The sequence below is a fragment of the Perca flavescens genome, chromosome 24 (assembly GCF_004354835.1).
Source record: "Perca flavescens isolate YP-PL-M2 chromosome 24, PFLA_1.0, whole genome shotgun sequence".
Taxonomy (NCBI): Eukaryota; Metazoa; Chordata; class Actinopteri; order Perciformes; family Percidae; genus Perca; species Perca flavescens.
Genome location: NC_041354.1, coordinates 10010358 through 10024849, shown reverse-complemented (window position 1 = coordinate 10024849; position 14492 = coordinate 10010358). Strand labels below are relative to the sequence as shown.

Sequence of the window (14492 nt, the reverse complement as noted above, 5' to 3'; positions counted from 1 at the left end):
GGTATTAAAAAAAGGTAAGAATACACTGGGATTTAAACCACAAAGAAAAATACCTGTGGTTTATGTGCATTAATAAACTTAAAACATCCCCAAAAGACTGAAAAAGACAAACGACAAGCAGCAAATTATAAATGTGTTTTATAGAGAAGTGCAGCACAACAGGCATGAACCTGCAGAGAATGTGCAAATTGACAAATTGTAATAATAGGAAATCAAAAATAGCCGCCTATAAAGCCTATAATTTGATATACATTTAAACGTCTGAGGTTCATGGCTTTCTATTACAAACTGTACTCAAAAAAAGGTGGTGGTGCTTATTACTTTGAAAGATGTACCATAAATCTGGTCCAAAAGTGAATTAAAAAGGAGCTGTCTCGGACACATGGATGTTACCTGTCCATTGCTGGTGAAGGTGGTGTTGTCAAACAGGAAGTAGGCACCAAAGAACATCACAATGGCATCATACACACCCAGGATAGTCCAATATAAGAAGATGGGCCAACGCAGCAAAGAGTTCTTAGCAATATCTCTGTCAAGACAAACACAAGATGATAGTACTGTTAATGACTCATGTTGACCATTTCTCGGATGAGCAATTACACAGTTACTGATCAATACTACATTAGCTGTCTTTGGGAAGACCTCAACCAGGAACGACCATGAGATATTCTTATTTGATTTTGTTTCCATGTGCAATAATTCATGATTACGTCACTGATACAGACGCCCTATACAAACACTAAAATACGAAATAACTTGAGAACATTTATGTGCCTTCAGAAGTCTCCTTGTTTGTGACAAAAGACAATTTTGAGAGTCATACGATGAGAAAAGGAAGAATTCAGACTGAGAACATAAATGTCTCGTCTAATCATGTGAAACCTCAAGTTTTCTATTTGGAAGTATTTTAGCTATGACCAAACTGAACCCAACTAAATCAAGTTAAAGAGGGAGGGTTTCTGCCCTCTGAGGCCTGATCTAAATGTACTGAGCAGTCCTGTACTGAGTCTTCTTTGCATGGATGTAAAATCCATAGAAAATGTTTATGCCTGCTGTCTATTAGTCAAATAAAATTAGTGGACTCTTTTGCTTTTGAAAATACTTAATCTTCCGCTGTTACTTTGTACATAAACAATCCAATGGAGGGACGGTAACAGAACGTCTGAAATATATTAATGGGTTTCTTTTGCTTATGAGGCTGAAGTAGACCCTGTGGTTGTTGGGGACATCTCTAGCTATTATATTAAATTATGGGCTGGGGTAGACTGAATCCCTGGGATCTAGATCTTATGTAGACATGTTACAGGAGGTTAGACTTCAAGTTGGAATGTTTGCAACTCCTCATTTTCACAACCAAACACAAATCTGTCCAACGTTTGTATAAGAAGTTTGCAGAGGCAGCAAGTAACAGTTTTACATGACACATATACACACACCCACTAGATATCGACACTAACCTATAGAGAGATGGGTCCTTCTTCAGGATGTCCATGTTAATGTGCTGCTCTATGAGACTGTAGAGCAGAATGGGCAGCGAGGTGAAGCTGATGTTGTACAGAGTCAAGTAGGCTGTATCATACAGTGGCTGGGGAGACGGGTAAAGAGAATTTAAGCTTTTTAGTTATTCTTTTTGTTTATTTTGAAAGAGAAAGAGAGAGAGAGAGAGAGAGAGAGAGAGAGAGAGAGAGAGAGAGAGAGAGAGAGAGAGAGAGAGAGAGAGAATGTATATGTACCTGTTGTGAGAAGCCACAGAAGAACTGGTAGAGGAACTGGGGGAAGATGAAACAGACATTCTGGGAAAAAAAAAGAAAACAAATGAGAAAAGAAAAGCCGGCAGCAGGTCAGGAGTTGTAGAAGGGATTAAAAGTATTGTTTTGTTTGTTTGTTGCAAATTCTTGCTGAAGCTTGTAATAAGTTTGAATGTAAATGTGTAAAAAATGTCTTTTTTTTTTACAAATGAATTTAAAAAGACCAGAACTAGAAATAAATCTACGTAACAGAAAATTGCAACTAGGTTACAGCCTCATAATAAAAAATACCCTGAAAAAAAAAAAATGTAAATGTATATGCAGTATATAAACTACAAAAAGTGTACATGAAATGAGCAGACAGACTACCTTGTAGAAGAAGTATTGCACAAGTTCAGAGATGCGTATGTAGTAATAGTGTCCATGGACAAGCAGCATTTTCTTGAGATGTTTGAACTTTGGGATGGCGTAGTCACTGTTCCTCACTGCCTGACGACCCTCCTTACCCATGATACCTAAAGAGGCCGAAAAAGGATACATTTCACACATTAGGTTTATGTTAACTTTTCCAGTTATGTTGTAACCATGACCACGTGTGTAAAAAGTGCTTCTATTCTTTCACTGTACATCTGATGTGGATGGAAATAAAGGCAGAGTGAGTTGTGGAAGATGTTAATATGACATATCATATTGTTAGTTACGTAGTTAAACGGACAAAACTGCCAGAGTACTAACCGATGCCAACATGGGCCTCTAGGATCATGCTGACATCGTTAGCTCCATCTCCAATGGCCAGCGTGATCGGGTGCTCCTTGGAGGCTTTGATCAGCTTCACAATCTAGAAATACAAGAAAAGTGGTATCATACCTTTAACTCCTTACAACAGCTTAACAGATCAGCACAAAGCATCCCTCCAGGACTTATATCTCACTTTAAATCCATATTGAGTCTTAGTGATATATGTGAAAACCATCATACTCATTCAGATTGATGTCTGTCAAAAAAAAAAAAAAAAAGGAATACAGGTGCAGTCCACAGCAGTTTTGGTACCTGTGCTTTCTGGAGTGGCGCCATTCGACAGCAGAGAACGGCGCTGCAGTTGCGGCAGATTTCTAGGAAGATCTCTTTGTAGTTCCCTGAAATTGAGTCCTCCTGGGTGGGCCTCATCACCGCAGAGAGAGTGGCTCCATCGATGATCAGACCATAGTCAGTACAGTCACCTGATAAACTGGACAAACAGAAGGCCTGTCAAATACAGGACAGCTTCACCATACTTCATTTAGCTACAATAAAACACTTTATTGTTGACTGATTGCAACATAGATAGAAAAAAAAACATTTTAATTAAAAAAACTTCTCATTTTAAAAGTATTTGAAGCATATAACAGGTTGTTTTTTGTAGAAGTATGATTTCCACTGCAAGCATATGTATGTGGCTCATTCCACGTTCCTAGATATTTCATCTGAAATCTTAAACAAGGTTGGCAAGCTGGTCACAGACAGACAGACAGACAGACAGACAGACAGACAGACAGACAGACAGACAGACAGACAGACAGACAGACACTACCTAGAGAAGGTGTCCCTGGTCATGCCTCCGTGTTGCCTCAGGACGGTCCTGCTCAGGTCAAACAGGACATCGTGAAGGCTCTGCTCCTCAGTACGTTTAGTGGTCAGCTCCAAGATCTGGGTGTTGCGGCGAAACAGCTTGCTGGCATAGCAGGTTGCAGCCGCCGTCTCCATCTTATCACCGGTCAGCACCCACACCTTCATACCTGCCTTGTGGAGAGACTCAATGGTGTCTGCCGCTTTTTCCTGGAGCCTGTCGTAAAGCAAAGTAGGAAAACACAGACCAAGAAAGAGAGTACGTATTAATGATGGGTAGGAGAATATAACACAGCAACAACAGAGCCGTACAGTATAACAATACTTGAATCATTTTTAAAGTGATGAGTTGACTTGCAATGCCCTCTGGGTTATCCAATCCCTTTGAAGCCTACACTGTAATTGCTTCAGAGGGTTGAACTGCCTCTTGCCCTCACTCAGTTACGCTCCCACAGAAGTGGGGCAGCACTTGTCATGCCAGCAGCCCGCACAGAATAAAGAGTTAGTGCTTTTGAAGTGCAGACATTACGATTCAAAAAGAGCAAGCATACAGTAACACTTGGGTGATTATAACAGACCGAAAGACTACATTTCTATATATTTGGCAGCAAAATTGCCCTTAGAAGAGATCGTCCACCTGTCCTCCACAGCAGTGGCTCCCAAGAGTATCAGGTCTTTCTCGATGAGGTCGTAGGCCTCGGCTAGTCGTTTGTCTCGGTCCTGCAGTGCCAACTTGGCCCCGTTCAGCAGGTGGCAAACCTCCTGGTACTGTTCGGGACTCAGAGGCCGATAGGCAACACAAAGTGTCCTCAGACCCTCCTGGAGGAGAGATTCAAACAGGGTTAGACTGGTATATCAAGGTTTTTTCCAATGGCCTTCTTTTTACATGTTCCATCTGAAACATGCTGTTTGTGCCCCAGATTCTAAACAAACAGCAAAATACAGATATTTGCTTGAGTTTGGACTCTGAATGTGAGTGTATGGTGTGTGTGGGTAGTAACTGCTCTTTTCATTTGAACCTCACCAGTACAACGCCCACCATAGATCTTTCTATTTCCACTGAAAGCTACGATTTATCTACAGCTGCAACCTCAACAAGCGCGGTCTTACTGACCTGGTTTCCACTACAGTTTCAATTCACTTTATTTAGTTCATCTTTATGGGTTATGTATTTTGGGAGTTATTATGTAATGAAGTTATGCAGTTAATTGCTTAACTGTTGCACACTTCCCCTCGTGCCTACTTATGTTGTTTATATTCTTCATTTCCAAGGAGAAGTTCATCAAATGTGGGTTTATAAAGAGAACAACAATTACAATAAAACACATCTTGTGACCTTATGGCTTTTTGTTTACTGTCCCATGCAATGTATGAATAATTTAAGTGTTTTAGGGTCGAGTAATGAGATTATGAAATACATATTAATTGTGAACAGCTGACAAGAAAAACGGATAGGGCATTGTATGTCTATTAGAAGCCACACTAGACCCTCAGTGGATAAATACAGAACTGTTCGATGGAAGTGGGCCATGCTCCAGTGATTGACTTCCTGTGGTAACCACGGCAACCACTGTGGTCATTTACAATAACTGTGGAGACCACTGACGTAACATAATCTTTAAAACTCTCACAAGGTGAATCATGGGAATAATCCTCCAACAGAAAAATACTTTCTGTAGTTTTATGAAACGAGTGATATGAGTGAATGACAAATATAATGCAAGTGTGTGTGTGTGTGTGTGCTCTCACCACTGCGTTGTGCTCCACCCGAGCTCTAACCTGATCCACTTTGCCCGATATAACCCTGGGGAAGATGGAGGAGTCTGCGCCTTTACAGAACAGATAGAGCTCACCTGCTCTCACACACACAAACGCACACACGTAAGCAAAAAAAAGAACAGAAAAGTATGTAAGAAACCATGTGCCATACACATGAACCTAAACATATACATGCATATTAACAGTTTGAAATGCCTTACCAGAGCTGGACCTGACAATGACGCTCATCCTCCGTCTGACTGAGTCGAATGTCAAAACCTCCAGCAGCTCAAACCTACAAAAAGAACCCACACAACTAAAATTGAAATTATCTTGTAGATTCATTCAAATTAAGGAAAGCATTGACACTAGCAGGCTGAAATGACCAGTAGAGTTCAGTAAAGAAAGGATCAGATTTTGAACAGCTTCATTTTAGCTGATATGGTCAATTAAAATATTATTTTGTCAGGAATAGCTCAAAACATATGTAATCAAAATCTTACATAAACCTTTAAAAATCCTATTACATGAGCTCAAACAGAGATTATCTGACCATCACTTTGAAAGCTGAACACCCTTTTCAGAGATAGTTTTCAGCCAACAATTATCTCTTTTCATCGCTGTTCTAAATTTAAACTCATAGCTGGAAGCCTGCTGGTTTCAGCAGTTACTGGGCTACTCCCACTTGTTGCTGAAGTGATGTCATTTTACAGCAATGCACATTCAGTTCAGATCAACTCTAATCTCTGCTCTGTTTTCATACACTGGCCATTAAGTTAACATTAACAAAACCAAGTATGGTAACATGCTGCAACCGAAACTTTCTGGGTCCAAAATGGTTAACAAAAATTAGTAAATGCCATCATTTTACATTTAGAGAAATTACCATGAGGAATATTCTAATCAGAGGCGTGTGGTAAATAAACAAATTACATACATAACAATAATAACAAGTGCTGTATGTGTTATAAATAACGTCTACAATAATTAAAAAGCCTATAGAAGAATTGTTGCTGAAGCTTAAAGAGATAAACAACATTGTTTTAAAGAGACACACTCACCTCTCAATCTCATCCTCCCTGTTCAAGATCTCCATGTGACTGTCCTTGAGTCTCAGATAGGTGAAACCAAGCCTGCGGCACAGAGTAAAGCACCGTTATTGGAAATAGAGTGACTGAACCGAATGTGTGTGTTTGAAAAATGCTCTGTGTGCACAGATGGCTTTATTTGCAATTCAACAGTCAGATTTATCATTGTGAAATTGTGTGTGTGTGTGTGTGTTCCACCTTTTCATGCCCTCCACCAGCGCCACCTCGTCTGGAGATGAGGAGATGTAGAAGGAAGTGGACTTGCCCTGGTGGATGCCATGCTTGATCCCATCCACCGTCTCCTCCTCCTTCACCTGCACCGTGTGGCACAAACACAGTGCCCGGAAAAACAGCTCTTCATGCTCCTGTGGTGGATGGACAACACAGCGTTACCCGAATGTACACACGTACAAGTACACGTACACACGTACACGTACACACACACGATGCTCACCCTGGCCCCAGGACCTGGCGATGTGTCGATCATGTCCATACCTGTTGCACCAGGCATCACCTAGCAACAACACAAATTAAGCACATTTAAATAGGATAATATTGACATAAACATAGGACATGTTGATGGTCTAAAATATAGTATATAGTCAATTATATTAAAATGCCCTAAAAAAGCAACAAAACAACAAAGGTGTGATGTGCTGTAGAGTGAGCCAGTGGCTATATTTTATTAATATCGTGCATGAGATTGAGCATAAAAGTTAATTCTTAATCTTGTAAATAGTAGTTTCTTGCTGCCTTGAGAGTGTGAGATGTGGTTGAAAGCTCCAGAAAAAAACTATTAAAAATAAAAAAATAAAAAATCAGTGTGTGCTGGTGGAAAGTGGAAGTCATTATAGTGTTAATCTTAAAGTTTATTGCAGGACTTGTGAGCAAACAAATAGTCCATCCATCAGGTTGTTACCTGTCCGTTACAGATAGCATGAGGTACATAAACGTGTCCGTCCACACAGCACTCGATGAACTCCATGTTGTTCTCTGTCAGAGTCCCTGTCTTGTCTGTAAACACATACTCCACCTGGACAGAGAGCAGGAAATGAGTTACAGCACAAGTCTCTATGCAACTTCTCTATACAGTAGTGGTGGGCGGATCGATCCAAATATCGATAATATCGATACAAACGTTGGTATTGATATTGATCAATACCAGTGTTAGGAGATCGGTACTTTAGTTTCTCTCCAGCATGCACTGCTGCGGTTTCATCAGAGAGGCGACCTGGCTGTCTGTGTAAGTGTCGATCCTGTCACAGTGCAGAGCAGGCCCACTTTGCAGTATCGCACACCACTACTGTACAGTACAGAAACGTTTGCTTTTATGTCAGCCTGTTGGAAGTCGTCTTTGCTACCTGTCCCAGCTCCTCGTTCAGGTCCGACGTGTTGACCACGGCTCTCTCTCCTAGCTCCTTGTCAAACATTTCATCATCCCACATGATGAAATAGGAGCCTAGGAACTTCTGCATCTCCACAGTGACGTACATGGAGACAGGGATGATGTAGTTGAAAAGAACCATAAAGGCCAAGAAGTCTGTGAATGCCCTGATCACCTGAGGAAGAGGAGGATGAGGAGGAGGGGATGAAGAATTCTTCTATTTATTTATTTTTTCAGATTGAGGGAATGTAATTAACAGACTCACGATGTGCCTCTGTCTCTCTGCTTCTGTCCTGTCGTTGTACCAGGGCTCGTCTCTGTTGGGGTCGGCCTGCCACGCATATTTCAGCACCGTGTTGATGAGTGCCTTGCCGATGAGAATGCACAGGTAGACCACCAGGTAGGCATTCATTGACCTGCAGGGAGAGACAACGAGGTCCGTTTTATATCTGAACATCTGGCCACATTAACACAAAAAATACCTCTGGTCCAGAGATAGAAACCAGGCACACCAAAGTGCATGGATTCAGAAAGACAATGCAGACCAGTCCCACAGGTACAGCAAAAGGCATTTTGGATTGTAACACACTGCATTTGTTAGAAATCAGTGTTGGAATGTAACAAAGTACAAATACTTGGCTACTGTACTTAAGTAGAATCTTCACGTATCTGTACTTCGTTATTTATAGTTCCTGAAACTTTTACTCCACTACATTTCCTAAATAAAATGTATACTTTTACTCCACTACATTACTCCTAAGCATCTTAGTTACTCGTTACTACAAAAAAGCAGGTTTGGCAAATCATTATTCCTAAATTGCCAAGATAATGCATGCTCCATTCCAGTTGGTAACCTAATGCCTGTTTGTTGCCTAGCGGCAAAAAAAACAAAAATAAACCATAGGCCAAAGAAGATAGATAGCTAAAGAAGAAGAGGAGGAGGAGGAAGCATAATGACTGAGAGTGTCATGGAAGCACCTGGTGCAGGCTCTGCCACCATGGTAACAGACGATGACCACCCCGACGACAGTGGTGAGGAAGATAAGGTTACACACCTTTGGCCATAACGTTCATAATCCCTTCCTTTAACTTTTACTTCTAATACTTAAGTAGGCTACATTTAATATCAGAAAATTACTTTTGATAGTTAAATATCAGCTACTTTAAGACTTTTACTCAAGAAATATTCTAAAAGGAGACTTTAACCTTTTCTGGTAAGATACTTTTACTCAAGTATTGCTTTCAAATATTTTATACAAGACTGTTAGAAATAGATACTCATGTATAAAACGGAACAGCTGACACAAGGCATTTATTTCGAGCCAAGTACATTTTGGCAAAAGGAAGACAAATGCAATTCCAATGAGTTAAATCAGGCCCACACTGTTACCAAGTGTAAATGTAATCCACCTACAGTCATTCATATCTACAAGCCATCTGGATAGAAGACACACGTCAACGCCAGATGGAAAGAAAGAGATCCACTCCGTGCAGTGAGCCAGAGAGACACAAGGACTCTCAGTCAGTGAATTGATGGATGGGTAAAAAATATAAATGATTATCGAAGCCAGTGTTCACAATTTATAATAAGTAAATGAGAAGGAAAGAGAGAGAGAGAGCCTACTTTTCCACTGCGGACCGTTTCTGAGTCTTGGACTGGTAGTTGAGAGCCATCTTGGTTTCCATGCCAGTGTAGATGGCAACCGCTAAAAGGGAGGCAGACATCATCTTAACTCAAAGTCCATTTACTAGCTTTTTCCAAAGCTTTTAATCACATCTAACAGTCTTCTCACAAACTCCATCAGTTGAGGAGGACAGTGAGAAACAGTTGAAAGCTCTGGAAAAAGCTAGTTTGACAAAAAAAAGAGAAAAGATCTAAACTTATTCTAGCATATTAGTCAATTTCAGGTGATATTACCATATATGTGTGCAGTGTTCTTGAGTGTGGCTCCTCGGAGCAGCAGGTTCTCTGCTCCCAATGGCCTGCAAAATTAAAAAGAAATTAATTAAAATCAAGCCCCTGCTCAGAGACGTCAAAAAGAAACTAAATCAAACTAATTTAGACAAAATGATTAATACAATGGCAAACAAAAGACGGACGTTGTGATGATACGGTGATCTTCACTTTTGGGGATAACGAGCTGGAGGTTGCTGACAAATTATCAAAAGAGATGCAAAAAGTTGCAGTATGGTTGCAGACGTCCTGTCTGACCTTAAAACGTTGATAAAACGGTTTCAATGTTTTTTTCAAATAAACGTAAATTACAACTAACTCAAGAAATTCAAGTAAATGGACAAAAAATTAAAAATGTAAATGAAACAAAATATTTAGGTCTAGTACTTGATTCGAACCTTGGTTTTAAAAGTCACATAAAAGAAATTGGTAATAAATTGAAATTTAATTTGATGAATTATAAACATATTAGAAATTCATTAACTACTGAAGCCTCACATATATACCTCAATACTATGATTGTTCCACATCTTCTGTATTGCATGTCTAGTTGGTCTCAGGCGTGTAAAACATCGTTAAAATTACTTGAATCATTATATAAAAGAGCCATAAAAATTCATGATAAAAAGTCTCGCCAGTATCATCACTGTAAAGTTCAAAATAAATAACATTTTGAGTTTTGAAAACCTAATTAAATATAATCACATTTCTGCTCTATTTAAAATTATTCATAACAACGCTGCTCCCCCTTTGAGAAAATTTGTCACAATGAATTCGGAGAGAATCTCTAGAGCCACACGGTCGACAGTCAGAGGAGAGTGCAGCGTTCCAAGACGTAGAACCACATATGGTCAACAATCGTTTTCTTATAAAGCAACAAGCCTTTGGAACACTCTTCCAAACGAAATTATTTCATGCACAAATTATAGTACTTTTACACGCCTGACCGAACAGTGGTTATTATCAAAGCAAATTTGTACGCACTGAATGATTGTGATATGAATGATGTAAACTGTGAGTGAGTGAGTGATAGATTCCTGAAATGGAGAGTGTTTCTATGATGTGAGTGAAGTAATGCTTTCATGTATTATTGTGTATATATTTTATGAATTTTTGTAAGTAGAACATCAACCTGTCCAGGGACTGCGGGTGGAAATTAGCATTTTCTGCTATAACCTGGCACATGACATCTCTTCTTTTATAGACTAATGTTTCTTGTGTATTGTCCCTGATCAAATAAAGAAATTAAATTAAATTAAGTAACAGGAATACTCAAATATAGAAAAGAATAACCTTTCCAACATGTCTCAGGGATGAGAGTACTTTGACTAAATATGAAACAACAATTGGTGGAATGATTTGGAGTTTACAGTGGTATTTTGGAAAAATCTACTTTGATCTTTACTGGAAAAAAAATGGACCGTATTCCTGGACCTGGAGCATTTGAGGGCTTTGGGTTACCTGGCCACTGGCTCATTGTCCATGTAGATATTGATACGGCCAACGAATCTGTGACGTAACAGGAAAGACGTGTTTCAAACATTTATTTGTCAATACAGTGTTTTTCAGTTGTGTGCATGCATAGTGTGTTGTACTGACTTGTACAGGTCCGGCTGTGGTTGTTCACATTCTATAGTGGCGTGGATGGTGTCTACCTCCTCCTCTGTGTTGTAAGCTTTGGTGTCCTGAACTGCATAGTATGTCTAGGAACGAGAGAACGGATGGGTGAATGAAAAGAGACCAAATAAGACCTTTGCTATGAAAACTGGCAGCCTTAACTTGAAGGAAGTAAATCAAATATTCAGGTTGGATAAAGTGAACTAACCGGCCTGTACTTTAATACCACACACATACTGTACAGTACACACCTTGTGGCTGCTCTCTCCGTCCAGACTGGCTGTAGTAACATAGCAGGTCCCATCATCTCGAGACGTGGAAAGAAGGATGAGGTCGCAGGGAAAAGTCTCATTTTCTTTCATCAAGATGACATCTCCAACCTGAGAAAGAAAAAAAAAAAAAAAAAAAAAAAAAAAAAGAGGCATCCTATTTTTATTTTCAAAAATGCCTGTGGCATGCCTAGATGTAGTGTCTTCAAGGATGGCATGTCACATCCTGTTTCTACTAATGTAGTTAAGCTAACCTTCTGCTTTACCACCTGTAAACCTTCAGTTCAGCCAACAGTCACAAACGGTCACATTCTCTCACAGGACATTTGATCCTTTAGCTGATCCTCTGCATCTGTTATTTTAGCTGCAATTTCACTCTGTATACATTACATACAGTACTACAACAGACTTCAAAAGCTGAATTACACACACACACTTCTATATGGGGTGAGACTCTAGTGATTCTCTCTCACACACACACACACACACACACACACACACACACACACACACACACACACACACACACACACACACACACACACACACACACACACACACACACACACACACACACACACACACACACACACACACACACACACACACACCCTGAGCTTGCGACTTTGTTTGCAGACCACTTTCCCGTTCTCCACCACGTGGACGGGACACTGGTTGATAGCGTTGTCTGCTTTGTGTCTCAACCAGTCCTCATAACCCTGTCATAGGAAAACAGAGACAGAGAGGGTGGGATGTAAAGGTGTTGTGATGAAGTGTGTGTGTTTGTGTTTGTAGTGCTAATGGTGTAGTGTTTAATGTCAATATCTAATCGAAGCAAAGTGAAAACCTTTGGCTCTCACCTGTTTAATGGCTGTGACTGTGATAACAAAGAAAAGCGGCAGCCCGCTGGTGATTGGACTGGTGGGAGTGTCGATGATCAACTGAAGTGACACACAAAGACAGAGAGAATTAAATGACGGACATGGATTTAGGGCAGAATAATGCATCAAAATGACAGACAGCTTTAAAAAAGGTGCACTAAGTAATAGGTGACCCTTACAGAACTCGACAGTGAGGAAATTAGAAGTACAAAAATATTGATGGACCTAATCTCCTACACTCGCAAACAAATAATGGTTCTTTTAATTACATTAAGTGAAATTCTATAGCGGCAGTTCTTTTTTTTTATTTATGTAAATTGTCCTTGAATTATGTGAAAACCTTTTTTTTTTTTTTTTTTTTTTTTAAATATGATTTGTTCTGCAAGTTTTTCCTACTTGATTCTTGCCAAATTGTATATAACAGGTCACTCACAATACATAAAATCAGCCCATTAATTAAAGACATTTTAGTATGATGGTTTCCAGGGTACAAGCGGCCAAAATGGGTTTCCTCAGGAGGGTGGCTGGCGTCTCCCTTAGAGATAGGGTGAGAAGCTCAGTCATCCGTGAGGAGCTCGGAGTAGAGCCGCTGCTCCTTTGCGTCGAAAGGAGCCAGTTGAGGTGGTTCGGGCATCTGGTAAGGATGCCCCCTGGGCGCCTCCCTAGGGAGGTGTTCCAGGCACGTCCAGCTGGGAGGAGGCCTCGGGGAAGACCCAGGACTAGGTGGAGGGATTATATCTCCAACCTGGCCTGGGAACGCCTCGGGATCCCCCAGTCGGAGCTCGTTAATGTTGCTCGGGAAAAGGGAAGTTTGGGGTCCCCTGCTGGAGATGCTCCCCCCGCGACCCGGCACCGGATAAGCGGACGAAGATGGATGGATGGATGGTTTCTTTTTTACTGTAGAACTATTATAGTATTTTAACAAAATGAGTAGCAGAGGATCCTTGCATGTTTTGTAGAAACCAAAACAGTGAAAAGACAGAAAAACATTTAAAATGGCTGTAATTAATGTAAACAGAAACAGAAAAACGCTTTTACCTGAACCAGAAATATGATGAGAAAGTAGAAGTTGGCGACTCTCCTGAACTGCTCAAACATATTCTTCGGGACGAAGTTCAAAAATGTGTACTGTGAAGACACGAGACAGTTCAGTCAAACCAATCATTGAGTGTCAAGTGTTCAAATCCCAGCTCACTGTTATCACTAGCTAGCCATGTCAAATGTCAGAGATTAACAAGAACTTTTAAAGAGACTAACAACATGGAGGCAATATGTGGCTTCTTGCTTTTAGAAATCATATGCCTATAGAGTTTTAATACAGTAGATATTAAGATGCTTTTTCATTGATTTTTATGTGGAGTCGGACAGTATCACAGATAAACAATAAATTAACCACAGCCATAAAAACATTTTACAAACATGATAGACAGAAGAAAATTATTGATAAATAAACCACTGGCTGAAGTGGCTAAACAGATTTAATTGAATAATTTAAAGTGCTCATATTATGCTTTTTGGCTTTTCCCCTTTCCTTTATTGTGATATATATCTTTTTTGTGCATGTTATAGGTTTACAAAGTGAAAAAGCCCGAAGATCACCCGAAAGGGACTTACCATCTCCAACAGAATACACTGTTCACAAACTGCTCCAAACTGCTCTATTGTAGTCCAGCCTTTACTTCAGAGACAAACGTGGTCACTTTGTAACACACGGTATAATGCTCGCCTAGCTGCTAGCATGGCACGCCCTCATACTCTGCAACTGACTGGCTAGTAGTCACTAGTCCTTACCTATTTACTGCACATGTGTGACTCCCAACAAAGATGGAACAGAAGTGAGATGTCTCACTCTGTAGCTAAAAGAGAGAGCTCAACACACAGGGTGAAAAGAGGAGCTGCAGCAATGTGCAGGACAACAAAAATATGACCACATAAACCTATTCTGGTACAACCTCTAAATACAATTATGAACCTAAAAATGAGCATCATATGAGCACTTTAAATATTGAGAGCATCTTATCTTTAAAATACAATATCCACTCTTCTAAAATCACCTTCCTGAAACACTGTGTCTTATTACCAAGAAAAACTAACTCACACAATAAAAGACAAGTTTGTTGTTTTCTGTCATGTATTTTTGTTCAAGTATCTATGCTACTTCAGCGTGTTTTGACCTTTGTGTGTATGC

General features: G+C 40.0%; 1 protein-coding gene across 2 annotated transcripts in view; it reads right to left on the bottom strand.

Annotated features, from left to right (window-relative positions):
• Positions 1 to 14492, bottom strand: part of atp11a (ATPase phospholipid transporting 11A) — a 47761-nt gene that overhangs the window by 8713 nt on the left and 24556 nt on the right. For both annotated transcript variants that reach the window (XM_028572240.1, XM_028572241.1), the window contains exons 3-26: positions 13343 to 13432; positions 12284 to 12364; positions 12035 to 12142; positions 11406 to 11534; positions 11137 to 11240; positions 10999 to 11046; positions 9502 to 9566; positions 9208 to 9289; positions 7849 to 7999; positions 7561 to 7758; positions 7119 to 7232; positions 6654 to 6713; positions 6398 to 6564; positions 6173 to 6244; positions 5333 to 5406; positions 5103 to 5206; positions 3991 to 4172; positions 3319 to 3570; positions 2799 to 2976; positions 2484 to 2586; positions 2118 to 2263; positions 1734 to 1793; positions 1458 to 1585; positions 394 to 529 (exon numbers count right to left, since the gene is read on the bottom strand). In XM_028572240.1, coding sequence (XP_028428041.1) covers positions 394 to 529; positions 1458 to 1585; positions 1734 to 1793; positions 2118 to 2263; positions 2484 to 2586; positions 2799 to 2976; positions 3319 to 3570; positions 3991 to 4172; positions 5103 to 5206; positions 5333 to 5406; positions 6173 to 6244; positions 6398 to 6564; positions 6654 to 6713; positions 7119 to 7232; positions 7561 to 7758; positions 7849 to 7999; positions 9208 to 9289; positions 9502 to 9566; positions 10999 to 11046; positions 11137 to 11240; positions 11406 to 11534; positions 12035 to 12142; positions 12284 to 12364; positions 13343 to 13432 — 2832 coding nt within the window. The remainder of the gene's footprint in view (positions 1 to 393; positions 530 to 1457; positions 1586 to 1733; positions 1794 to 2117; positions 2264 to 2483; positions 2587 to 2798; positions 2977 to 3318; positions 3571 to 3990; positions 4173 to 5102; positions 5207 to 5332; positions 5407 to 6172; positions 6245 to 6397; positions 6565 to 6653; positions 6714 to 7118; positions 7233 to 7560; positions 7759 to 7848; positions 8000 to 9207; positions 9290 to 9501; positions 9567 to 10998; positions 11047 to 11136; positions 11241 to 11405; positions 11535 to 12034; positions 12143 to 12283; positions 12365 to 13342; positions 13433 to 14492) is intronic.